The 26,841-nt window shown below is 46.9% G+C and overlaps 2 protein-coding genes across 2 annotated transcripts in view; one reads left to right on the forward strand and one right to left on the reverse strand.

Annotated features, from left to right (window-relative positions):
* Positions 1-26,841, forward strand: part of LOC144259349 (apolipoprotein L6-like) — a 48,410-nt gene that overhangs the window by 8,498 nt on the left and 13,071 nt on the right. The gene's annotated exons all lie outside the window — the stretch shown is intronic.
* MB (myoglobin) lies at positions 1,670-12,735 on the reverse strand. Its single transcript, XM_077807558.1, has 5 exons — positions 12,580-12,735; positions 9,902-10,024; positions 8,692-8,798; positions 3,641-3,863; positions 1,670-2,697 (listed from the first exon to the last, which is right to left on the reverse strand). The coding sequence occupies exons 3-5, from the start codon at positions 8,784-8,786 to the stop codon at positions 2,551-2,553; spliced, it is 465 nt and encodes a 154-aa protein (XP_077663684.1). The 5' UTR covers positions 8,787-8,798; positions 9,902-10,024; positions 12,580-12,735; the 3' UTR covers positions 1,670-2,550.

The raw sequence follows: 26,841 nt of genomic DNA on the forward strand, positions 1-26,841 counted from the left end.
GTGCCCAGCCCAACACAGCCCTGCTCACCAGCTGGGGGTGCTTCCATGCTACCATACTACAGACAAATGGGTGACTGGCTTTCTGCCAAACCAATAGGACACGACTGAGGTGAGCTTAGCATTGTTCCCTACTAGCTTGGCTGGGGAGGGTAGAGACTCACCTCACCCAATAGAACTGCAGCTTATGCTGAGTATGCAGCAAGTAGTCAGACACAACACAGCCAGCAGCAAGCCCCACTCCTCCATTACACTGCCCTAAATGAACATAGCCATAGATGGCTGCTGGCCCACTTGGACTGACATAAGCAGCTGCCATAGCTGCAGAATTTAGCTCCCCACCAAGCCTAGCTTTATAGCCAAAAGCAGCGGCTGTTGTCGCTGGCAGGGAATCCTGTTGTGTTCAGCTGACAATCCTAGGCCCATATTTAATATGCTGCTCTTCCTGCAGCGGCTGCTATACCCCGAGCCAGAATGCGCAAGCTGCTAGTGGTCTGACTGAGACAAGGGCCAAGTAGACTGTAACCTCATCTAGGTGGCAAGAGGGAGTTCAGTGATCCTTCCAGCTAGTTAACAATGCCAGATTCTGAAAGGTTGAGTTCCCAGAGAATGCTGATCATGACCCAAAACTGGAGTGGTGGGGATTTATAAAGGGAGCAAAGTAAGAAATACTCCCTGTTCCATCAAGGACTTTACCCCTATTCTCCTCTGAGTGGCAGAGGGTTTTTGGACCTCTGAGCTGAATGGAGAAGGAGCAGGACCACCTCAGCTAGTCTTCTGTATTTTAAGGAAACTGGGGGCTTAGTCACTGCTGATTTCACTCACACTGAAGTAGGGAATGCGCTCTGAAGTATTTAGAGCCCCTATTACTATCATACTGAGCCCCTCGCTATCTTCAGCATATTTGAACAGCTCTGAGGTAGGGAAATACTACTATCTCGAGACACAGCGAAACTAAGCGACTTGCCCAAGGACACACAGGAAGTCTGGCAGAGTAGGGAATTGCACTCGGATCTTCCAAGTCTTAGGCTAACCACTGGCCTGTCCTTCTTCCATTGCAAGTTTTAACCACTTGCCTGCCAGCTGCAGCCCCCTATTACCCTCTTGAGCTAGAAGTTGCATTTCTTTTGTTGCCATGTTTCAGTTTACATAAGAAATGTGCTGCCGCTAGAAAGTAGAGTACAGTGTCACCTTCAGTTCTCTGCAGAAGTAGCACCAGCTGAGCATCTGTGAAAGGAAGAACCCGTGCTGGGCCAAGGAGAATCTCCAGCCCAGCAGTGGCCACAGAGTTTGGTCAAGGAAACCACACAGCGCAGTCAGGGACCCAGAATTCAGCTGAGGTGGAGTTTTAAAGGCCGATAAGCCTGTGAATCTGTGCTGGTATTTGAGCAATGACAAAGCTGAGGGTGTCTCCCCCATACACAAATATAAGGGGCTTTTATTCCTCCACAGGGCAGCTTGATTTCCACTAAAGCATACAGACTCCAAGTGCATCTCAAGATGTAGACTGGTACCACAGGGGCAATGGCCTGTGATTGTCACAGAGAGGAAATGTTGGGTGTTTGCTACTCTCTCTTTTTCCCACCTCCCCTGCTTCTCACCTAGGCACTTCTCAAACGTAAGAAGCAGACACAGACTCCGGTACAGCAAGCATATTTATTTACTGTGAAACACACTATTCACAACCCAGTGCGATGGAAATTCAAATGCGTAGCAGCAGCTGCTGGGGATCAAGGGAGTCCTACACTTTCTCTTGAGAGCTTTTGCTAATGAGAGTTTAGCAACTAGTGACACACTTGCCAGCCCCCAGAAGCTGAAGGGCTGTGCTTATCCCCAGAATTGGCATAATACCATTGGTAGCAATACAAGCTCCCCTCTAACCTGCTAACATGTCTCATCCCTGCTCTTGAGAGACTGTCACCCCCTCTTAGGGGGAGGTGGGACACTCCCCACAGCCCATTCACTCCTTTGGTGGCTCATGTGAGGCTGCTAAGTTCTTCCAAACTGGTGACTGTGAGACCTTATGGAGGCCTGATTTTCAGAGGGCAGGAGCTCAGCACTTCCTGACAATCAGGCCCATTTATGGCGTCTCTGGTTGGGCACCTAAAACTCCTAGTTCCTTTTGGAGACCTTGGCCAAGGCTGTCCCTCAGTGCCAGCTGTGGTGTCAATTCTAGCAGCGGGCAGGAGAGTTCTTAGTTCAAGCCCAGTTTCTCCTTCCCACACACATTCTCAGACATCTATTCTTGAACATTCTCCTACTCTCTGGCTCTGCTATGAGATGGGGTCTTTGGGGCCGAGCTCAGGGGAGAAGGTCTCAGGTCATTCCGTAATGAACAAATACATTATTTTGCTAAGAAAACAGATTTCTCCTCTAGGTGAAGCCAGATATCACCGTGAGCGCCTCTCTTTGGTGAGAGACTGAACACTGCTCTAATCAAAAGCGCCCCCTCACTCTTTGGATGGTCACTTAAGAGGCACCCAAACCGGGGCTTAGGAAGCTATTCTAAGATGCACTGCTGGGCCTCCATGGAGGTGTCGCCTGATGTGCACGCTAGCCATGGAAACCGAACTCCTTGTACTTGCTGGCCATATCATTTCGGAACAGCTCCAAGGCCTTCTTCATTGCAGCCTGGGAATCGGCCCCAAAGTCCGAGGGATGCTTCTCAGCAATGACCTTGACAATGATTTCACAAATGAACTGTCAAGAAGGAGAGGGGGGAGGGAAAGGAAAAGGGACAGGTAAGCATCACTCACAGTAGGGACCTTTCAGTAAATAATTATTTGCAGATAGGGGTTGTCTACACAAACACTTAGCTCGCAGCAAGCAGGGGTGTAAATCTACCCCGCACAATCCTGCTGTGCACTGAGTGTCCATGTGGACCCAGGTGCCGCACACTAAAAGTTTTTTAGTGCGCTTTGATCTACCCCGCTTTGAAATGGGAGTAGATCAAAGTGCATCAGGGAGCTTTTGGTGCATGGCAGCAGGGTGCATACAGGCACTTAGTGCGTGGTAAGCTACTGCAAGATAGATTTACACTCCAGCTGGCCACAAATTAAGTGTTTGCATAGGCAAGTCCTAGGACTGAATTCAGTAGTCCTTCCCTCAGCCATTTGAGAGGCATCGTGGCCTATAAAGCACTAGGCTGGGACTTCGGAGACACCTGGGTTCTAGCCCTGGATCTGTCAGTGACCTGTTTCGTGATCCTGGGAAAGTCACTTCCCCTCCCATCCTTTGTCTGCCTTGTCCATTTACACTGTAAACTCTCCCTCTGTGTTTGTATAGTGCCTAGCACAATAGATCTCCGATCTTCACTGTGGCCTCCAGATGCTGCTGTAATACAAAGAAGTATCTTGGGTGCTGTCACTCTCTGTTTTAATAGGATCTGGTTTCCACGGGTGCTGGCGCTGCACCCACTGGTTTGTTATTGTTAAGGGTTGCGTGTGAGCAATGTAAACATGGGGACTCACACCCCAGGAGCTGAGCCTTCCAATATTACAGTGGCCTCCTACATCACACAGAGCTCATACAGGTCCAACTAGATATCAGTGAGCAGAGGTGCAACCCGTCCTCCCACTCAAGCCCACATTCTCTACACACACTGAACCCCTCTCACCCAAGAAACCCTCTCCAATTCCCATACCTCCAAGTACTTGACAGGGATTTTATGCTTGGTGGCATGGCTCTCTGCCAGTGGCTTCAGCTCCTGTTCATGATTGTTCTTCTGCTTCAGGATCCTGCCCAGGGCGGTAAGGACAGTGGTACCGTGCTTCTTCACTTCTTCTGAGCTCTTCAGCGCATCGATCGTCGTCAGGTTTTTGAACTTGGCAAAGCGTTCCTGGGTCTCGGGGTGAAGCTGAAAGAGTCTGTGAACAGAGGCAGGGAACCCATGAGGTGCAAAGGTGGGATGAGGAAAAAAACAGGAATTGCCAGACTTGATCAAACCCAATGTCCATCTACTTCAGCATCAAACCGATCTCTACACTGCAGTATGATTGCAGCTCTAGTAGACAAACACAGGCTAGCTTTAATCTAGCTGGACTGTTTACTGGAGCAGTGAAGCTGAGGCAGAACAGACATCAGCATGGGCTAGCCATCCAAGTAATTAACCAGGGTTCTTGGTAGGCTTGCAACTGTGGCTTTGCTGCTCTGGTATCCAAGCTAGCTAGAGATCGGGTATCCCTATGCACACTGCAATCACACCGCCGATTGCAGTGTAGGCATACCCTTAGACAGTGGCCAGAACCAGATACTTCACAGGAAGGTATAAGAACCTCATAAGAAAGCAGATGTGGGATTTGCCTCCCATGAAAGTCTCATCCTGGCCTTCAATTGTTTGAGATTAGTCTGACACTTGAAGCAGGGGCACTGGAACAGTTTGTATAGTGGGGGCACTGAGAGCCATTGAACCAAACTGTAAACCCTGATATGATGGAAACCACTTCAAGCCAGTGAGTGCGGCAGCACCCCGGTACTCCTAATTCCAGCACCTATGCCTTGAAGTAAGAAGTTTTAGATCCTTTCCAAGTTTTCAGGAATAACTATGACAACTCAGGCTATTCTTGTTGTCCACATAAATACGTAATCCTTTTTGGAATTTTGCTAAGTTCTTAGCCTCAACAACATCCTGTGGCAGTGAGTTCCACAGTCTAATTACACATTGTGTGGAAAAGTATTTCCTTCTATCCACTTTGAATTTGATGGTTTTACATTTCATTGCACATCCCCTTGTTCTTGTGTTATGAGACAGGGAGAACAGAAGCTCCTCCCCTGGACCAAGCATCATTTTTTAACATTTAATCCTGTGCCCTCATATTTGTCTCCTTTCTAAGATGACCGATCCCAGCCTTCTCCATCTCTCTTCATGAGAGGCAGGCAGGCAGGCAGTGCACTTAACATTTTCAAATGATGTCACAGAGCAGGTGCCCATCTTACTTGTTTTTCACAGCTGTTTAGCCCTTTGGCACCAGTCACCTGGGATTGTACCAGCATATTAGGATCAGGGTAGGAGTACAGGGCCAGCCAGGACACGAAGGAGTGACTGACATTTGTCTGAGAAAACCCTTCTTCCCTCACCTGCCATGGAGCTCTGAGGATTCACACAATTTAATGCCTTGGCTGCTTCTTCAAGCTCTGCTTCATGAGGCATTACAGCCATTAAATTCTGAGTTCCCATCTGAGCCCATCAGCGCTGCTCTTAAATTGACCAGGAGGGAACAATATTAGACATCTCTCTCTCCCCTCCCTCCCAGCCAGGGGAGCCATGTACAGCACTTAAATAGAATGGTCAAAGGTGCTACCAGAAGCCTTTCGACAGAGAGGTGTAGATGCTGTGCCAGAGTCCTGTGTGTGTGCAGACAGCAGTCAGCACTCCCAACACCATGGCAGAGAGTGTGTGTTAATTCCTACCGCTTCTCTCACTCATCCATCAGCTAAGCCTGATACCTGACAGCACGGTTCTGCCACTGTGCACTGTTAGAGAATGGGGAGCAACTGGGTAACAAGAGCTGGAGGAGCACAAGGTCTGCAGCCATCCCAGGGCCGGCAAGTTTCCCACACCATCCAAAGCTACAAACAGGAGCTCTGTTTCCTGAAATGGAGACGGTGGGAAGGTGGTTAAAAACCAGACCTGTCACCATTCCTCCCCTGCTGAATTTACTGGGGGTTGGAGACAGATACCGCAGGCAGCCAGTCCTGAAGGAAACGTCACTTTTGCCCCACGCTCTACAGTGACAATGAAAGGGGAATACTGGCTCACATTACTATTATTTATTCATATCGTACGTAATAAGTATGTATCATTTGTGTCACAGTAGCACCAAGATCAGGCTCCATTGAGCTAGGTACTGTACAGACACAGGCAAAGAGGCCGTCCCTGGTCTGAAGATCATACACTCCAAATAAACAAGGCAAATAAAGAAAAGGCAAAAAATTATTGGTATCCTTATTTTACACATGGGGAAAAGAGGCACAGAGAGGTTACATGACTTGCCCGAAGAGTCTGTGGTACAGCCAGAAATTGAACCCACATCTCTTGAGTCCAGTGCCTTCACCACCAAACCATCTTTCACAACGTGATGGCCACCAGGTTTCACTGCCATGTGGAATGATGCTATTGGCCAGTAGCAGGTATGTCAGTCCCTCCACCTTTAACTAGAGACCCCTTAGAGGGCAGTAAGAAGGGAATTCTGCTTCTATGGGCCATTCAGTCTCGTGCCAGATTCTCAGTCTTACGACATCATTATATTAGTTAGATTAAATTGACAGACACCCCGAGTATATGGATAATAGGAACAGCCTTGTAGCAAAAAGATTCTTTATGTGGGTGACCATTCTTTAAAGGGCTTTCATTTAAGATGGCACCAGTGTTACCAGAACAAAGGATTTCTGTGTCAATTTTGTCCTTTATCAGGTACTACATGTATCAAGATGGGTCTTTTCCTTCTTGTTTGTTTCCTCCTCACGACCTGGTTGGTTTCAGAAAGAAATGACTGGCACAGAGGTATCTCTTAGGGAAGGACATGCAAGAAATTGCTTCGTTTAGTATCATTTGAACTATATGCTATTGTAGTTTATAAGCGAAGCAATTTGTTGCAGACACTCTCCACCCAGTGCAATGTAAGGAGCCTATCAGGACCAATTAGCCTTGTTAAAATGCCACTGCTAAATTGGAAGAAAAGTTATGATTGTTCTATGCTTCTGATGGATCTCCCTTCACCCTCTGCCTGGCTATGGCTAAATTATGCCTGCCGAAGATGATATATCTTTTGGACTCCTAAAAATACCTCTGACGAGCAATTTTTGTTTTGCTTGAAATGCATCCAGCTGCATCAAGTGTCAAGTATTTTCCAAAAATATTCCCAGGGGATGATATCTACCTACAAGCTCTTTCCCTTAGCACAGGCTGAACACACTACTATGCCAACAGACGTCTGCAAGGCCTCCCTGTATTCAAATCCCTCTTGATTCCTACAAGAAACCAGCTGGCTGATTAGGTCTTGGGGTAGTGAGGGATAATCTATGTATGTTATGCAAAAAACAAACACCCCTTGCACTTCTTCCCCATTATGTTATTAAAACACTGTATTGCCAAGATGTGGCTATACACCACCATGGCTGGCTTTTCTTATTGTTTATGCTGTATTCATTTCCCCTATCCTCTCTCTGTCTGTCTTTTCGGTTGTGAGCTCTTTGGAGCAAGGACAATTCCTTCTTTTCTGTTTGGAAAGCGTCTAACATACTGTGGCTGCTACCAGAACCAAAAATTGTCATACAAGAATACTACACTCAGGATATTTTTCAAGAGCAGAGTATAGACCTTTCCAGTGAAGGGCGCTGAGTATGGATTTGCCAAGCAATGTTGCTCCCCTCCTTAGCTATGCTTAAAAGAAAACATTCTCATTCAAAGAGGGGAAGCAGACTGATAGATTCTCCAGTCATCTGCCCCACGTCCTCCCCTTGCAAGTATACGCCATACCGCTGGTATATGGGATTTAGCACCGGCTAAGGGAGAAATCTGGTAGCAGTCCCTTCTTAAAATATCGACAACGTCATTGGCGCCACTTTTAGTTAAGATGACCTTACCATAACACAAGTAAAGCACTCAAAGCAACTTAACCAAGAACATGTTTATGTGCATCATTTTTTAGCATGTTCCTATGGGGATTGGTAACCTCTGGAACTGGACAGGCAGAACTGATACGTAAAGGGGATCTCAATTTACTGTTAAAGCTCATGGTGTATGTGACTTGAAACATGGCACCCAGGGGAATCAAAACCCAACATGTCCATCCCACTGGAGGGGGACCTCAAGGTCATTGAAATGCTACTCACTGCTCCATCCCCAGATGCTCAAAAACTCAGTGTTGTGGGGCCTCCCTAGAGCTTGGCCTGGGGAGAATTCCCACCCTAACCTCAGAATCACACATTCCAGTGGAGGAGGGTGGGGTGGGAAAGTGCCCCATCTCAGACCAGACTTAAGCTGGGCTTTGGAAAAAGAGCTTGGGTCCTACCTCCCACCTTTCTAGATGGTTTGTCCTGAGGTTGTGGCAGGCTGGATGAGGACTACCGAAGAGGAAACAGAAAGAAATGATTAGGCGGGGGGAAATTTGGTGGGGGGAAATCACAGGTAATCACAGCAAATTTGATGAAATCACAGATTCCATAAAAATTGGTCACATGCAATTTTTCTCTCATCTCTTCCCCCGACCCCTTTTTTTGTATCCTCCCATGCTGTTTCTCCTCCCTACCTCCGGAGGGACTAACTGCAGAGAATTGGAAGGCCCGGGAGGGACACCCACCTCACTCCAACATTTTGCTTCTGACAGTGGGGACCTGGAGTTCAACTTCATTAGTGGGCTAGCTGATCAGGGCAAAGGGAGTAACAAAACCCAAGACCTTTTTTGGGGAGGGGAGCCGGGGGCAGGGGAACCTTAAAAAGTTAACGCTTTTGACCCAGAAACCATAGTGACGGGAAACCCACTGCCCTAGAAATGATCAATAAAGAAAGAAGTCAGTTCATACAAATGCTAGAGAAAACTAAAGCCCCAGGGCTAATGAGTCACAACACCCTCTTTACTTTCTCACCTGTACACCTCTAAAGGATGCTCAAAAGCATATTATTCCTAAAGTCCAATGCACCAAGCGCTTGAGCCATGCTCTCTGGCACGCTTCCATCACCAGTTTCATGCCTACCTGATTATAACTTCCTGTCCATGGGCCGAGAGGTCTGGTTCCACCTTCGCCCAGATGCCCAGGACATGGTTCCATTCGTCATCACTGAGCCCCATAATTTGTTGGTGCTTGAAACAAAAAAAAGCGGAGATGAGGTTGTTAGCAGCCGAATGCCCTGCCTCAGAGTGCTGCTAGCGAGCTCACTCCTGCGGTTTATAATCCCTCCTCACAGACGGACACCTGTCAATTGTCAGCTGGAGTTTCGCTCTCTTTCAGGCTAGTTTAACCTAATCTGCCTCTCTCTTTCTGGGAAGCTATTTTGGGTCAGGTGCTATTGTGGCTGCCACTGATGGAATAATTTCTGCTTTTCCTATTGGGTTGGCACATATCCCATTGTGGCAGAAAGGACACTGCTGGAGTGCAGTGCCAGGAGCCTGTCACAGAGCTGCTGTCCCAAGGACCCGAGAGGCAGAGTCAAAATTTCAAGCTGTAGATTTCAGAACCACACTCTTGGTGGCGCCGAGATGGACCACGTCTGTCTGTAGTGACCCATTCTCTGCACCTCTATTCATCCCCCCAGGATGGGCAACAGGGGAAGTCCCAGCTGTCCTGTAGAACTGGTTACTGATTACAAAAGTATTTCCTTTCCACTGCGGATCTGGGATGAGATTTTATATTTCTTTTTTAATATTCTTATTTTCTTCTCTGATAAAAGCAGGTGATTCTCTTTTAGAAAATCACACCGTCTCATGGAGAAGTCTCCTCAAGAGCTTTTAGTTCCTCTGGGTCCAAATGCCATGTGTTCCCCTCCTCACTCTCCAGAACCAGGAAAAAACCAAGGGGGATATAACATTATAGCACTGAACTGCTTGAATGTTGCAAGGTGGTACCCAGAATGTGTCACATAGCCCCCAGGTAACCATTTGTCAAATAATACAAAACCTGATGCTTCAGGGCTCAAAACAATTTCTAAGTATGAGAGGCCAGGGTGAGACCTACTGTCAGGGGCAGATTATCCCACATCTGCATATTTCAGGGCTCTGAAGTGTCTGAGACAGGACTCTGGTCTAGATAGACCCAGGGTCTGATCCTGTCTGATAATGTTCCCTCCCCTAATCATTAACTAACTGTCTGTATCCCTACATTCAAATAACTGTGTGTTTGGAGAAATCCGGGGGGAGGGGGAGAGGGAAGGACAGCGCTGTGTTTACAGTTTGGGAGACTTACCAACCTTCTTTATAGCTCCATAGAGGGAGCTGGCCAGGGAAGGACAGACAACTGGCAGGCACACTGAAGTGGTGATTTATTCCCTCCCAGGTTCAAGGAATCCTTATTGACATGGTCAGAACATGTCCTGATAATAAAATTCAATCAACAATTACTGTTTAATATGCACCCGTATCTATGGCTAAGCAGAAGTGTATATGCACAGAGAAAGGGAACTCTTGTTAGGAGATGAAAATTGGCACCAGCCTAGGACTTGGGAGATCTGGGTTCAGTTCCCTGCCACAAACTTCCTATGTGACCTTAGCAAAGTCAGTAAGTCTCTCAGTGCTTCAGTTTCCCATAGTAAAATGGGGGTAATAGCAGTGGCCTACTTCACGGTGGTGTTGTGAGTGTAACCCAGCCCTGAGGTGTGGGTATGGGTCCTGGGTTCAGCAACAAAGGCACCTTGTGCCTCCACCCAAGGAAACCCCTCCTAGTGCAGAGAACATAAGAACGGCCATACTGGGTCAGACCAAAGGTCCATCTAGCCCAGTATCCTGTCTTCCGACAGTGGCCAATGCCAGGTGTCCCAGAGGGAATGAACAGAACAGGTAATCATCAAGTGATCCATTCCTTGTCGCCCATTCCCAGCTTTTGACAAACAGAGGCTAGGGAAACCATCCTGGCTAGTAGCCATTGATGGACCTATCCTCCATGAATCTATCTAGTTCCTTTTTTAACCCTGTTATAGTCTTGGCCTTCACAACATCCTCTGGCAAGGAGTTCCACAGGTTGACTGCGTGTTGTGTGAAAAAATACTTCCTTTTGTTTGTTTTAAACCTGCTGCCTATTAATTTCATTTGGCAACCCCTAGTTATTGTGTTACTGAAAGGAGTAAATAACACTTCCTTATTTACTTTCTCCACTCCAGTCATGATTTTATAGACCTCAAACATATCCCCCCTTGTTTGTCTCTTTTCCAAGCTGAAATGTCCCGGTCTTATGAATCTCTCCTCATATGGCAGCCGTTCCTTACTCCTCATAATTTTTGTTGTCCTTTTCTGAACCTTTTCCAATTCCAATATAACACAGAGGGCCTGTTCCTTGGGAAAATATTTACCACCCAAACTCATACAGAGGAGCATTAGTCAGAATACACAAAAATAAAATAGCTATATCAGTTCCCAGAGTAATAAAACAATAACCAACAAAACACAAAATTAGTCATATATAAATTCTACCGCCCACCCAACATTTACAGCCAGTGCAAACCACCCTACTTCCTCTCCCAGCAGCTAGCATCTGCTGAGGCAAAAACTGAGTTCAGGCTCAGTCTTTGATGGATGGTGCAGCACTGAATCAGTGGCTCGCTTAAAACACAATATCAGAATAAATAAACAAGGGTGTTTTTACAGACTATTGTATTCGCACCAAGGAGATTGTCATTGTGCCTCTCTGATCTGGATTTAAGTGTGCAGTTAGGCTGACTTTCAGTAGCCTGACTGCAACTTGAAGTCTTCTGAGTTTTTGATTTCTGCTGAGATGACATTGTCCTAGAAATTCCAAAAGGTCTTCAAATCTTCCCATGGGTGGGAATGTGAAGGGTAGAAGGGTCCTTCCTGGCTGTGATGCTACTCTCCCTGCTACGCTCCAAACACAAGCAAAAAGCCAGAAGTATAACCAAACCCTTTGCCTCTGAGTTTTGGCTTTTGATTGGTTCTGGTAGTACCTTCCAGCTTGTTCGATCTCTGCCCTGGACTCTAGGCAGTCTGGGGAATAGGATCCTGATCCTCTGTTGCCACTGCTGCTGTAGTGTAGAGGCAAGTCCCCTAGACCAGTGGTCTCCAAACTTTTTTGATTGCGCACCCCCAGGAGAAAAAAAGAATTGACGCAGGCGTGCCACCGAAGAAAAAAGAAGGGAGGAGCTGCTACATAGAAGAGCTGCCGCAGGCGTGCGCCTCCTGCCGCCGCAGAACCAAAGGTAGAGGAGCTGCCGCAGGCGTGCCGGCAGCGCTCCTCCTGCCGCACACCCTCAGGGATGGTCTTGCGCACTCCACTTTGGAGACCACTGCCCTAGGCGCTCAGTGTAACATGTTCGGAACAATCCATTCAAGAGGGGGTTACACACTCCCTCACCTGGGAAAACTTGATGTTCCCATCAAGAATTTCAATAGACATTTAAAATGATACGTAAATTCAATTTCATTAATGTACACAAATACGCTGTCCTACTACAACCTGAGGACAACATTAATGGTGTAAGGCAGTCGCAGTTGTCCCTCCACCCATTTGGGAGGGAGGCCATGCCCCCTCGCTACAAGGCCTCTGGGAGGGTGCAGTTCCAGGGGGGAATTAGACCTGGGGTCTCTGCCAGTCGGCGGGGTAGAGCAGTAATGTCTATAAGCCCCAGGTGGGGCAGCACACAGTTGGGGTTCCTGGCTCTGGCAGACCACCAAACAAACACAGGTCTCTTGGCCTAGAGTGAGGAGCCTGCCACCCCAGGAGTGGGGTGGCAGGAGGACCTGGGCCTGCCTGACTACACTGGGTCCCAATTCAGGGCCCTAGCAGTGGTGAAGTGGTCCACCGCTGGGTCAGCAGGGAAATTCAGCCACAAAACGTTGGTCGGATGTCAGTCAGCAACACAGCCGAACTATATTCGGCTCCCCTGGACTAATTCCTACACTCCTGTTCAGGGGGGTGTACCTGGGTCCCAGTGTCGTCGTTCGCCTCGCTAGGATAAACAGCTAATGGCAACTTCTCGGTGTCTCCAGCGACCAGCAGCTCTGATAGTCACTCCGGGTCTCGGGCGCTGTAATGTTTGCTGTCAGGTCCCAGCTCCAGCAACTGGTGGGAGACATCTTCTCCTCTGGCGGCTCCTCCCCAACTAAGCTGAAGGGCCTGCCTTTTAGATTTCCAGTTCCTGTCCCATCCCTCTGTTTCTGGCGAGGTGGGCGTGGGTGTCCTGGCTCTGCCCACCATGGGGCTGTCACAGTTGTCTCTCCAACCGTCTGGGAGGGAGGCCACACCCCCTCGCTACACAGTGGGTTTTAATATTGGACAGCATGCTCCTGACACCCACCTATACAGCACAGGGAGAAGTACACTGAAGGAGACACCAGGGGAGTCATAGATTAACTTTATGACAGGTTTCACCTCTTGACCAGACTGTCCGGGTACAGCTGTATCCTTGGCAGCAGTAGGGCATGCACTTCTCACCTCAGGCTCCACACTTGGGTCTGCAACTTCTCCCGCAGTAGGATTTTTCTCCATAACCATGGCCATATCGTCTTGATTTTGTGGTGAAATGAAATGTTCAGCCAAAGGGTTTAACTTACCTATAGCAGTAAGGTTTTGTTGAAACTAGGGTTTTCATTTCATTACGAGTCTTGTTCCTTCCAAACATCATCAGATTGATGTGCTCATAAACCATTTCCCCACATGGGAAACTATACTTATTATCGTCATTAGAAGCAACAGGTTTCCCCTTGGCTGTCGCTGAATGAGCTATATTGAGAGATGGCACTGGAGACTGAGATTAACTTGCTGTCTTCCTGCTCCAAGTAACAGGAGGTCTTTGGACAGGTGCTGGTACTGCCGTGTTAGTACTGGAGTCTAGCTGTCCAATGGGCAACAGTTGGTTTCCGTGGAGAATCTTGCTACGTTCTCTCCCCTCCTCAGGCCAAACTTTGTAGACAAGAAGGCCTGGCACCTTCTCTTCTGTGATGTAGGTTTAGCCTGGCAATGGTCAGCAATCTTATGTCTTTCCTGGAGCCCAAGATTTTGTGTCAGGATCTGCTCTCTGGTTTGCGGGTTTGATCCCTCACACAGTCATTTTATTTGCTTTTGTTGGACTCTCTGCCTTTTTCTTTTCTGCTTCTGTGGCTATTTTATAGGCCTTTTTTAATGCTTTCTTAGTTGGATGACACACTGGAGGTAGATTTCAGAGTAAGCTCCATCAGCAGACACTCCAAAGGCTAAGTTCACTGGCAGTCTGCCTCTCTCCCAAATGTTAGGTGGCATGGGGAATACCCAGTGAGTTTTTACCTGTGCGATTTTAGGCAGGTACTAAGAAGCTGTCATGCTGACTCCATTTGAACTTTTGATTAGGGTTCAGGGTGCCTAACATGTTTAACAAGGTCCTATTAAATCTCTCTGGCTGAGGGTCTTCTTGGGGATGGCAGGAGTTGTTTTGGATTTCCTCATTCCTGTCATTTGCAATAGTTCTTTAATAAGCTGACTTCTGAAATCTTTTCCTGGATCTGAATGGATTCTACAGGGCAATCAATAATGCACAAAGAACTTTTCCCACAGCACCTCTGCAACGGTGGCAGCTTTCTAGTCCTCAGTGGGGAAGGCCTGCAAGTATTGGGTGAAATGGTCCTTTACCAGGAGTATGTTTTCAATGTTCTTAGTATTACTTTCCAAACTTAAAAAGTCCATGTGTACGAGATCAAGGGGTCTGCAGCTGGTAATATTAACTAAAGGGGAAGATATCTTTGGCAGTGTTTTTCTTTGTGAATGTAACCCTTCTGACAGTTGGAGCCAGCAGCAACCAGGGCCGGGTTCAATAACTAGGGGTTCCTTTCCATCGATACAACACAAAACCGGTTTGAGCCCCCACCCAGTAACCTGGGAAAATGACACATCACCCCTGGGCACCTCTGAGAGGCAATACTTCCCCACTCGCAAGCACAGAGTCTGTGTAGAAAAGAAACTTTTAATAAAAGGAGGGAAGTAACTGGGTGTTAATTTGGAAAAACTCCGCAAACAGGGTTCATAAACAAAAACCATGAGCAAAAGACCCACCCCCAAATAAGTTGGGCAGTGTCCTTTCCCCTCAGGTTCTTAAGGCCAGGAACCCAAAAGTCCCTTTCACGTGCCTGACCCTTCTCTGCACCCCACTCACAGTTGCTGTACTTGGTCAGTGCAGACCCAGAGTTCAGAGGTGCATCTGCAGAGTTCACCCCACCACACCCAGGGTGATGGGAGGGTAAAGAGGCACGTTAGTACTCGAGCACTCGCTCACCACCCATCTCTGCAAGGCTCTGCTGTGGCACTCTCTGCCAGCCTCCCTGCTGACTGCTCGCTGTGCCTCTCTGCCTCACCAGCCACTCGTTCACCAGCCACTCGTTCACCAGCCAACTGTCAATCACCTACTGCTGCCACCTGCTTCTCTGCTGTGACCTCTGCACATCAGTCTCTCAATGATTTTTAGCTCTTACAGGCAGGGCAGAAACACAGTCCTACCACAACTGATTTCAGCTCTGACTGAGCATTTAAAATAACAAAGAAACTCCTAATAAAGCCTATTTAGCTCTTTCTCTGAACAGTGGGGAGAAACAGGTTTAACCGTCCAGGAAGGACTTTTGGGGAGGGTTCTCAGCCTCTTGACTAAGACACCTAGCCCCACCCCTCTTTCTTTAACAGAGCTCTGGCATTTGAGCCCCTGGCTTAACGAGGTTCTTTCAACTGAGGATGACCCTCTTATTTTGGGACAGGTTAAGCAGAGTCCCGCTTTCCTGTATTCCTACTAGAATTACAACATTGGTAAGCATATTTCACCACTCCTGAATTCAGATTTAATAATTTTATTAAGATGATGTTGAAATAAAAAGAAAACAGTACAGAGTTTAAGCATAGAAGTTTCTGGTTATTAGGGAATAAGGTACAGATTATCAAGGGGTGCAAAGTTCGGTTTAGGAACAGATGGCATAAGAAATACATAATCTGCAGTCTCCCCGATTGGGGGTAAAAGGTTAATGGGTCAAAGTACAGACACTGAGATATGGGAGTATGTTGTTCATATAATGGCTGTATGCAGGTGTGGAGTATAATGCGTGGATACGATGATGAGGATGGATTTACCCTCATTTGGTGAGATTTAATGTTCAGTGAGTTTATGGTTCCGGTTCATATGGTCCAATGGAAAAAGTCTCTCGGTCTCTTTCTCATAGTCGATGCACAATGTCATACCGACTCACACCTCCTGGTACTATTGGTGGCTGGTAAGTGATTTGTAACCCAACACCAGCCAAAGTTGATTACTTTGACACCACTCCATCTGCTGAATATATAAGCAATGCAGGAGCAAACTGTATTTACATAAACACACCCAAAGTCTCTCCCTCTCCCAGCTAGCTGTCAGGGAAGCATTCATTCAGATCCTGGTTACATGTACATCTAAAGCAAGCCTTGCAATGTTTTTCCACTTCATGAGCCATACATGGCCAACAGAACCTGAACTTTACTAGGTTAAGAGTTTTGTTTACTCGCAAGTGCTCATTTTCGTAATGGAGGAAATGTAGGACAATACTCCACAGTTTAAAAGGAAGCACTAGTTGTTTCTTTGGGGCCATTTAACCTTGGCTTATGCGAAATAATAGGCCATTTATTAGAGTAAGCTTACTCCATTTTTAAAAAAAAATAAGGGTGCATCTTGGTGAGGAGACTTGACTGATAACTCTCACAATCCCTTTTGCAGAGTATGAATAAAGTCTTTTAAACTCAAGTCGGTTTTCTGAGCTTTTCTCTAGGCAGACTTGCAGTAAAGAAGTTGTATCCAAATGGGTGAAATGGGCTTAACCCATAGAGATAGCTTCTGGAGGGGCTCCCAGCTGGTTGGCAGCCCTCTTCAGGTTGGTGGTCGTTTTGTCTGTAGAGACTAGCATATGGCATATAGCCTTTACACCAAGGTCAAGAATAGTCCTCCAGAAATCTGGTGTGTTCTGTTCTGTGTGAAGGTGCTAAGACACAGCACCATCATTAGTGTCATTCAAACTGAGCCGGTGCTGAAGTCATAAAGGGACAATGCTGAAAGCCATCGGTGTCCAGTAGCATGAAGCTTAGCTGATGTTAGCACATAGGATAACAGGTTGCTGTTCGTACATACCAGAAACTTGGCTGCATAAAATTAGTCATGAAACTTTTTCACTGCTGCCCACTTCAATGCCAGAAACTTCAACTTGTGAGCAGAATAGTTTTTTTTCCTCTACTTTCAAACTTCTGCTGGCAAAGGCAATGGGTTTTAACTCTTTATCATTTCCTTGATAAAGAACTGCTTCCAGACCACTACAGCTAGTTGGATAAGGGGGGGGGTTGGATAAGGGGCAGTGGGTCCCGGGGGGGCAGTCAGGGGACAAGAAGCAGTTGGATGGGGCGGAGGTTTGGGGGGGGCAGTCAGGGGACGGGGAACAGGGGCAATTGGATAGGCGTGGGAATCCCGGGGGGGCCTGTCAGGGGGTGGAAGTTTGGACAGGGGTTGGGGCAGTCAGGGGACAGAGAGCAGGGGGGTTGAATAGGGGGTGGGGTCCCAGGCAGGGGGTCCCGAGTGGGGGCGGTCAGGAGACAAGGAGCAGAGGGTTTGGATGGGTCGGAGGTTCTGAGGGGGGAAGTCAGGATCGGGAAGTGGGAGGGGGAGGATAGGGGGCGGGGGTACAGCCTTCCCTACCCGGCCCTCCATACAGTTTCGGAACCCCGATGTGGCCCTCAGGCCAAAAAGTTTGCCCACCCCTAGGCGAGTACCAGCCAGGACCCGTGTCAGGCACTGGATGATCTGCTGTAATGTCTCCTCACATTTAGGGTCTCATCGGGCTCTGAAAGGTTGAGACTCCTTAAAATAGGGTTTTTCTTTAAATGTTTTCTTGCCAGTCCCCTCAGATCTGGTAGGGGCATATCCCTGTGTTCGTTCACGCAGGGGTCTCACAACTAATGAATAGCTCTTGACGAACCTGCAGCAGTATCCACATAATTCTAAAAAGAATAGTAGGCTTCGTAAATTGCATGGCTGAGACCAAGTAGCCAAAGCACTTATTTTGTCAGGCCTGGGAGATATTCCTGGTTCAGACATGACGTGTCCCCCATATTTGATGGTGGTCTGGCAGAAAACACATTTGTGCAGTGATAATTTCAGGCCACATTCCTGCAGACAATCCAGGACCTTTAGCAAATGTGTTTCATGGTCCTTTAAGGGCTTTCCGAAGATGATGAGGTCATCTAAGTAGACTAGCAAAAGTCTTCCCTTGGTTAGGAACATGGAGGATAAAAGGGTCCTCCCTGGCTGTGATGCTTCTCTCCCTGCCATACTCCAAACACAGCCAAAACCCAAAAGTGTAACCAAACCCTTTCTCTCCAAGTTTTGGCTTAAGATTGGTTCTGGGCTTGTTTTATCTCCACCCTGGAATCTAGGCAAAGAGTCCTGAGCTTCTGTAGCCATTGCTGCTGTAGTCCAGGGGTAATCTCCCTAAAGGCTTAGTGTAATATGTTAGGAACAAACAATTCCAGAGAGGGTTACAGATACTACAGTGAGGAGGGCAAGCTAAGTATCTTCAAGAGGTGTGTATGACATCTCTGAATAATTCATAGCCATAGAGGGTTTGTCTTGACTAGGAAAAGTGGCAGGAGCCTAAGCTACAACTTGACCACCTAAAACTGAGGCTAAAGGTGTTACCCTCCAGCTAGCCTAGGGGAAAGGACAAGTTTCAGTTGGGCTTAGCTAGTACGTTGGTCAAGACAAACTCATATTTGTAACCCTTCTGTTACCTTTCTCCGATTATCCTTTCTGTCCCCTAAATTACAGTTTGCTTCCTATCTTGTGCCTAGCTTATTACACCACATATCACATTTCAGACATCATGAGTCAATCCCAGGTACAAAATTGCTCTGGAGAAGTGTGGTGTAAAATGTGCATATAATTTTGTACTGACTTTCTGTAATATAAACCAGGTTGAACTGTATGATTCACCATGATAACCTCATACTAAATTTTGGCCATCAATTTTCTGCCAGTAAACATCCACCCAGACTTTGGATCTAATCAAAGACTCAGTTTCATTTCAGAGTTTCTATATGGAAGGGGACATTTAGGTTAAGGGTGGGGAGTATAGAGTGTTAGGTGACAGCTGTCTGATTGGTATAATTTATCATGTACTTTTGACCACCTCACCTGCACTCAGCTCACTAAACCATCTTGCTGGGACATCTAACAACACTCCAGGCTACTCTACTTTTTTTTAAAAAAACAACCTGGCACAAAAGGTCCTCCTCCCCCCCACTCGCCTCCACCCAAATTACACAGACACTAGGCCAGGGACAGGTCAATATTCTGTTTTAGAACAGTGAGAGATTTAAAGCTCCGATAACTCATGATCCACTGGGGCTAAAAATAAGAGTTATAGTGTAAGCAAGCCAGAAAAGCCTCCTTTTCAATAAGATAAAACACTTTTCCAAAATCTATTTGTTCTAATTTTCCTCTTCTTCTGAGGTCCAAAAAGTTGGTCTCATGGTATGAAAGGGAGTCTGGTTTGACAAGTAAAGGAATATAGAACTATTAACATTTTATATAACTCTAAACTTGTTTAAAACAAAGTTTTCCTGAAAAATATGGGGCAATTACAGATACATGATCATGTGATATGGTATAAAAGGTCTTATTAGCACTCATCTGAGATAACCACATAACTCATGGGTAAAAAGGCTTCATTCTGCTCGGAGTAAAGATTCCATCCCAAACTCAGCCTATTATTAATAATTATTAGTATTGTGGTAGCATCTAGGAACCCCAGTCAGAGACATGGACCCCATTGTGCAAGGCACTATATGAACACCAAACAAAAAGACACTCTCTGGCCCAATGAGCTTACAATCTAAGTAAAACCCTAAAAAACCCAGTAAAACCTTTCTATCACATTGATCTCTCTGTGGCTCAGGTCCCCTCCTGTGAAATGGAGATAATACTTGACCATCTCACAAGGCTAAAATCCATTAATGTTTGTGAGGACCATACGCATCTAGATAGATCCATTAGGCTAATTAAAGAGACATGACATAAATCATTCCAAATAGCTTCTAGCCCTCAGGAAAAACATTCTACCTGATTAGATCATCTTTGTAAATCACAGTATATAAGTGCTAATGATTATAACGCTGTATAACAGAGTGTGCTGATGAATATGAAAAATCCACCCCCGAGAAACGTATCTGTACAGTAACTCCTCACTTAACATCCTCCCGCTTAATGTTGTTTTGAAGTTACGTCACTGCTCCATTAGGGAACATGCTCGTTTAAAGTTGTGCAATGCTCCCTTCTAATGTTGTTTGGCTGCCTGCTCTGTCCATTGCTTGTAGGATGCTGTGGAAGAACAGCAACTTTACAAGGGAGCATTGCACAAGTCCCTCTTCTCCGCCTCCTCCCTCTCCCTCCCAGTGCTTCCCCCACCGCCAAACAGCACTGTGTCTCCACTCCTCCCCCTCCCCCCCACCCCCCAGAAAGTCCTAAGCATTGCCAAACAGCTGTTTGGCATCAGGGAAGCGCTGGGAGGAAGCGTGAGGAGCGGGGACGCGACATGCTCTGGGGAGGAAGTGGAATGGAGGTGGGAAGAGGAGGGCCTGGAATGGAGCAGGGAGGGGAAGAGGCGGGCCTGGAGCATCCCCTGGCAAAGTCGGCACCTGTTCTTCCGGGGGGGAAGCTGCCGCTGCTGTTGCGCAAGGTGCTTCCTGGTGTCCTTGCCTACCTCATTGTCGGCAGCGGGCTGTGCCTGTGTAGGGTAAGCCAGGGGTACCTCCCAACCACAGTACAGTACAGTATATAATGCCTTTTGTCTGCCCCCAAATTTTTTCCTTGGAAACTAACTCCCTGCATTTACGTTAAATCTTATGGGAAAATTGGATTCGTCGTTTTACTTAAAAGTTGCATTTTTCAGGAACATAACTACAACGTTAAGTGAGGAGTTACTGTACCAACCTAACCCCCGGTGTAGACTGCGCTGGGTCAACAAAAAATTCTCCCATTGACCTAGCTACTGCCTCTCCGGGAGGTGGAATACCTGCGCCAAAGGAAGAACCCTTCCTGTCGGCATAGGTAGCATCTAAACTGAAGCGCTGCAGCTGTAGCGTTTTAAGTGTAGACAAGCCCTGAGGCAGGATACATGACTCAATGGGTCATTGACTAGCTGGGACCAAACAGATGCTCTGAGGTTCAAAGCAGAATACTGGTGACCCCTCCCCCCAGCCCTTCCCTTCCCTTCTCCCCTTTAAAGTCCTAAGGAGTCCCTCTATTTTCCTCTTGTGCCTCCAAGTCATCATCAGTGTTCTTCTGACTGGGACTCTCCCTCAGAGTCAACCCTGTATGTTAGGCAAGTGGGGAGGAGGGAGGTGCAAGTGAGAGACACAGAGAGATAATGCCATCATCTATATGACAGGAGCCTGCTGCATGCTCATACATACATCCTACAAGTTCCTAGAGCTCAGCCCAAACTTGAACCTATTGGGCATGACCTGCTGCCACCTAGTGGCTCTGGATGAGTAATGCAATAAGTGCAGCCTCATTCATAGCAAGTTTCAGAGTAACAGCCGTGTTAGTCTGTATTCGCAAAAAGAAAAGGAGTACTTGTGGCACCTTAGAGACTAACCAATTTATTTGAGCATGAGCTTTCGTGAGCTACAGCTCACTTCATCAGATGTATACCGTGGAAACTGCAGCAGACTTTATATATACACAGAGAATATTCTCTGTGTATATATAAAGTCTGCTGCAGTTTCCACGGTATACATCTGATGAAGTGAGCTGTAGCTCACGAAAGCTCATGCTCAAATAAATTGGTTAGTCTCTAAGGTGCCACAAGTACTCCTTTTCTTTATTCATAGCAAGATCACAGTAGGATAATCCCAATGGCAGGAGCCAGGGATTTTAAAGAATTCTCCGTGTGGCAGTGGGGAAGAAGAGTGCAGATTGTGGTCCATTGCTAACTAAAGCATGACCAATGTCTGTAGGAAGAGCCCCATGCTAGCAGGACTTTAAATATAGATGGCTGCTTCTCCAATTCAGCATTAGCTATCGTGCTCTGATGGGGACAAGTTACAAGATCGTCACAAGAGCAAAAGGAGCTATCAGATAGTAGCTGCCATTTTGGATTCTCACTTCTGCAACATTCCAGTGTGTAGCTGGGCATTTTATAAAAGGGAGAGGCAGGAACTCAAAAATGGCAACTCCAAGAAACATGTCTGGGACACTGCAAGGTAAGAGCCCTGCAGCGGGACGGGGAATCTCGTGGGTCCCACAGGATCCACTGTCATAAAAGCAGGAGTGGGTAAAATGTGCTTCGTTGTGGGCAGGATTGGGTGGGCCAAGAAAAAAAAAAAAACAGACTACGGTAATTTGCAGGAAAACACTTTCAGTGATGTAAAGCAAGTTTTTCTTTTTTTTAAATAAAGGTTTTAATGTTTAAATTTAAACAAGGGCTTGAAAGAGATTTGGTATCTTTTCTAACAGGAGTTAAAATATTTTTACATGATTTAAGCAAGATTTGTTTTATAATTTCAGTGGTAAAAATTGTGTCTGAATTACGTTTATATATATAATATGTTAACTGACTGAGTTTTGTTTTGTTTTTTAGTAGCATAGGGAAAACCTGTCTCTCTTGCGGGATTTGCCAGATCGAAGGTTTTTGCAGGTGGGAGCGAGATAAAAATGCAAGAAATAATGTGGGAGCAGGTGGGAGTGGCAGCGGGATTAAAAAAATAGTCCCACACAGGGCTCTACTGCAAGGTACAGGATGCAGCGTTCCTGGATCACCCACACTTGATAGGGACTGGCCTCCTTAAGGAAATTACAGAGCAACTAGAGAAACTCAAATGCAATTCATTGGCAGTACTCAGCGTCGGAAGGTTCTGTTGGCAATAAATGGGGGATATGACCATGTAATATTTTTCATCTTTCTGGCGTCTTCTCTGTGAGGATGTCAAAGCACTTTACAAGCGTTAAGGAATTAAACTTCACTTATGAAAGGCAATTACTGCATTATCATCTCCATTTTACAGATGGAAACTGAGCCACACAGAGAGGTTATATGACTTGCTCAAGGCCATGCACAAGGTCATTAGCAGAGCCAGGAAGAGAACCCAGTTCTCCCAGTCCACTGCTCTAACCTCAGGATCCTTCCAAAGATACAACAAAGACATAGATTTAGCTCTAGAAACTACAGCTGTTCCTTAGTTACTAAGACGGGACCTATCTGTAAAAAAGGAGCCATGAGATCCCCTAAGAATTCTGGACCAGTGAGCCATACGATTGTATTTGGACAGGGGCCAGCGGGAACTAATTCCAAGTGATTTGCACCCAGTCCAGACTTTTCTTGTGATGATGTTACTGTGAAGAGAGACTCATCTGTAATCTATAAAGTCATCTCTGGGTCTGGTGACATCAAAAGCTTCACTCTTCTGAGGTCACTATAGTTCTTGGCACCTCACTTTTGCCTCTCGATTTATTCCCTGAATCCACAATGCTCATCCTTTTGAGTCTTTTCTCTACATCCAGGCTTCCTGAACGCATGCAGTAAAGGCCACACTCAGGACAGAATTGCTAGTAGAGCTGGCTGAAATTTTTCGTCTGAGATTTTTTTCTTCATAGAAACAAACATTTCCATGGAAAATGTTCATTTACCTCAAGTTGTTTTGAATTTTCATTAAAAAAATGAAAACCAGAAAATTAATTTCGTTTTGTTGTGTCTTCGCTTGCAGATGCCGAAAAGGGAAATATTTTTCATGTTCAGCTTTTCAGCAAAACCCCAAAATGTTTGGGCAAAAACAAAAAAAATCATTTACATTGAAATTTTTTATTAAAATAAAATGATTCTGTGACCAGCTTCAGGCCATCCTGGCTATTACACCTTTGTATTATGGATAGCATTGCAGGGTCACATTACAAGCCTATCAACAGCAGAGTATCAAGGTGGCTCAGGTAATCTCTTTTATGGGACCAATGTCTGTTGGTGAGAGAGAGAAGCATTCGAGCCACACAGAGCTCTTCGTCAGGGCTGGGAACAGTACTAAGGCCTGGTCTACTCTATAGAGTTAAGTCGGCGCAAGGCAGCATACGTCGACCTAACTCTGGAGGTGTCTACACTAAATTTAGCTCCCGCCAACGTAACTTACTAACTCCATCTCCATGATCAGCAGAGAGTTTAGGTCAATGTAGTTCGGTTGAAGCAGTGACAGTGTAGACACTGTGTTACTTACCTCGGCTGTTGGTGGCCTCCAGGAGGTATCCCCACAATGCCGCTCCTTGACTGCTCTGGTCACCATTGTGAACTCCACTGTCCAGCAGCCAGGTACACAGGAAGCCACCCCTCCCCTTTAAAGCCCCGTGAATTTTTGAAATTCCATTTCCTGTTTGCCTGGCTTGGAGAGCTCACCAGGCAACTGACCATGCTGGCTACATGCTACAGACGTGCTCCTGCCTGGAGTACATGGGGGACGGGGGGGTCGGATCTCATGGGTCTGTCAGGAGAAGAGGCCGTGCAGGCACAGCTCTGATCCAGCCACAGAAATATCAACATCTACGAGCAGGTCGCTTGAGGCATGGAGGAGAAGGGGTACGACAGGGACCAGCAGCAGTGATGCGTGAAAGCCAAGGAGCTGCGGCAGGCGTACCAGAAGGCAAGGGAGGCTAACAATCACTCTGGTGTGGACAATACTTAATTTGTGCCAGACCTGAGCCCCTGGCACCTCTGGGCGTGGCAGTTCATAGCCCCAGCACTTCTGGGCTTGCTGCATCAGTTATGAACGTAAAAAAATTGCTTGAGCCCCGGCACCTCTTTCATTACAAATTAAGCACTGGCTGTGGAACCACAGACCTGCCGCTTTTACAAAGAGCTGCACACCGTCCTTGGACGAGACCCCACCACCATCCCCAAGGGCCCCCGTGTATATTTTGTAGGACCCCAAGGCAGAGGCCCCCGCCATGAACAGGGAGAAGGAACGTGGAATACAGGAGACAGATGACCAGGGGATCCAGCAGCGCAGCGACCCAGGACCTGTTTTTGACTCCAGCGCAGTCCAACCAGTCCTAACAGTTGAGTACGGGTGAGCCTGATGCAGGGGAAGGAACCTCTGGTAAGTATATGGTTTGCTTAGAAATTACAGAGATGGAACCCCCAAAGTGGCAGGACACATCCATTGATTTACTCTTTTTTACTTATGCTAGAAGAGGTAGTGAAACACCCAACAGAGTCAGAGCTGCTATCCACTTCTCATCCCCCTCTAGAGTTAGGCAGAGGGGGCCCCCGCAGAACAATTTGTTTATGTGCACTGGGATATCCCGTAAATCCTCCGTAGATATCTCGATGAAACTTTCCTGCAGATAATCTGCAATCCTCTGCTGAAGGTTTCTGGGGAAGACTGCCTTATTTCTTCTACTGCGGTAGGACAGTTTCCCACACGGCTCAGCAATTACTTCAGCAGGCACCATTGCAGGACACAGGCTAGCAGCGTACTGCCTTGGTCTGCAGCTGGACATCTGCAGGAGTTGTTCCCTTTCAGCCTCCATTACCCTCAGGACTGAAATATCGGCTAAAATCCAGCTCCACCTATGGAAAATGGTGCCCGTATTCAGTTCAGTTGCCCTATGCACATATACTCATGCCTGTGAGCTATCTCCCCTAATTTCCCCAATTTGTCCCCCACCCCAGGGCCATACTCACCATGGCTGGTGCTGTGACTGCCATCATGCTGTATAAACCCCAAGGAGAAGCGATAATGGAGTGCTTAAAACTTGTCTGGATCAAGGGGAGTGAGTTCAGTATCCTAAGTTTCAGTTTATCTCGTGAATACATTGACAATGGTACCTCTGTGTACTGTATCTTCAGCAGCTGCAAACGTGGCCTTCGGGGTCACTCCATCCACACCAGCAGAACGGCTGAGCCAGATAAGGACAAAGAGAAAGAGGACTCAGGATGACATGTTCCAAAAAATCCTGCAAGCCTCCGCTGCTTCAGATAACAAGTATAGGGCTTGGAGGATCACCCTTGTAAACAGTCTGGCCAGACAGTCAGGGAGTGCAGAGAGAGGTGCAGGAAAAGGAGAGGGACATGCTGCAGGAGATGCTAGCGCTTATCAGGCAGCAAACAGACATGCTGCAGACTCTGGTGGACCTACAGGTTCAACAATCCCATGCTCGCCTCCCTCTGCATTCCATAGAGAACTGCATATCAGGATCTCCCTACAGCCCCCCTGCCCCCCCCCCCAAAAAAAATGTTCCACACAGCACAAGGGGCCGCTGCTCTACCCCTACCATTCCACCCCTTGGGGACATTAAAGACATTCACAGCCGCACATACACTGACCTGTGAAAGACACGATTGGTGTATGTGCAGCTGAGATGGAAATGACTGTTCTTTCCCCTTCATACCTCCTTTTCCCTTAATGTGTTATGTTCTATTAAGTTATAAATGTTTTTCTATTTGCATTGTTATGGAGTAAAAATCTATTTTGGGAAACAAATGCATTTTTATTTGATCACAACATATGCTGGGTGGTGCTGCCATCCTTCACAGACAGTATGGGTGCACTGGCCGTGTTATTTTACTACACACACAGCACTCACCAAAGGGTTCATAACAGAGCTACAGGAGAGCAAGGCCAGGTAGAGCGCACTACAGCAACACACTACTCTGGCTCACTATTAAAATGGTCTTACAAAGCTTCCCTGAGCCTAATAGCTCCGCACTGTGTTCTTCTTGAAGACCTGGTCTCCAGCTGCTCAGAATCACCGGACAGCTGCTCCACCTCTACTCTTCACTCCTTGGAAACTTTGCCCCCTTTGCTTCACAGATATTATGCAGGACACAGCAGGCAGCTATAACCATTGGGATATTTTTTCATTGAGGTCCAATCTCATGAGTAGAGAGCGCCAGTGACCCTTCCAATATCCAAAGGCACATTCAACAGTCATTCTGCACCTGCTCAGCCTGCAGCTGAAGCACTCCTTGGTGCTGTTGAGGTGCCCAGTGTACAGCTTCTTGAGCCATTGGAGCAAGGGGTAGGGCTGGGTCACCCGGGATGACCACTGGTATTTCAACATCCGCAATGGTAATCCACCAGTCGGGGAAGAAAGTCCCTGCTTGCAGCTTTCTGAACAGCCCTGTGTTCTTAAATATGTGTCATGAACCTTTCCTGACCAGCCCACACTGATGT

This window comes from Eretmochelys imbricata, chromosome 1 (assembly GCF_965152235.1).
Source record: "Eretmochelys imbricata isolate rEreImb1 chromosome 1, rEreImb1.hap1, whole genome shotgun sequence".
In the NCBI taxonomy this organism is placed as follows: Eukaryota; Metazoa; Chordata; order Testudines; family Cheloniidae; genus Eretmochelys; species Eretmochelys imbricata.

Excerpts from the sequence above, each read along its gene's own strand:
- MB (XM_077807558.1), bottom strand. The coding sequence starts at position 8,786 with ATGGGGCTCAGTGATGACGAATGGAACCATGTCCTGGGCATCTGGGCG. Across the intron at positions 3,864-8,691 it reads GGACAGGAAGTTATAATCAG|ACTCTTTCAGCTTCACCCCG; the intron begins GTAGGCATGAAA and ends CTCTGTTCACAG. Across the intron at positions 2,698-3,640 it reads TCCCTGTCAAGTACTTGGAG|TTCATTTGTGAAATCATTGT; the intron begins GTATGGGAATTG and ends CCTTCTTGACAG.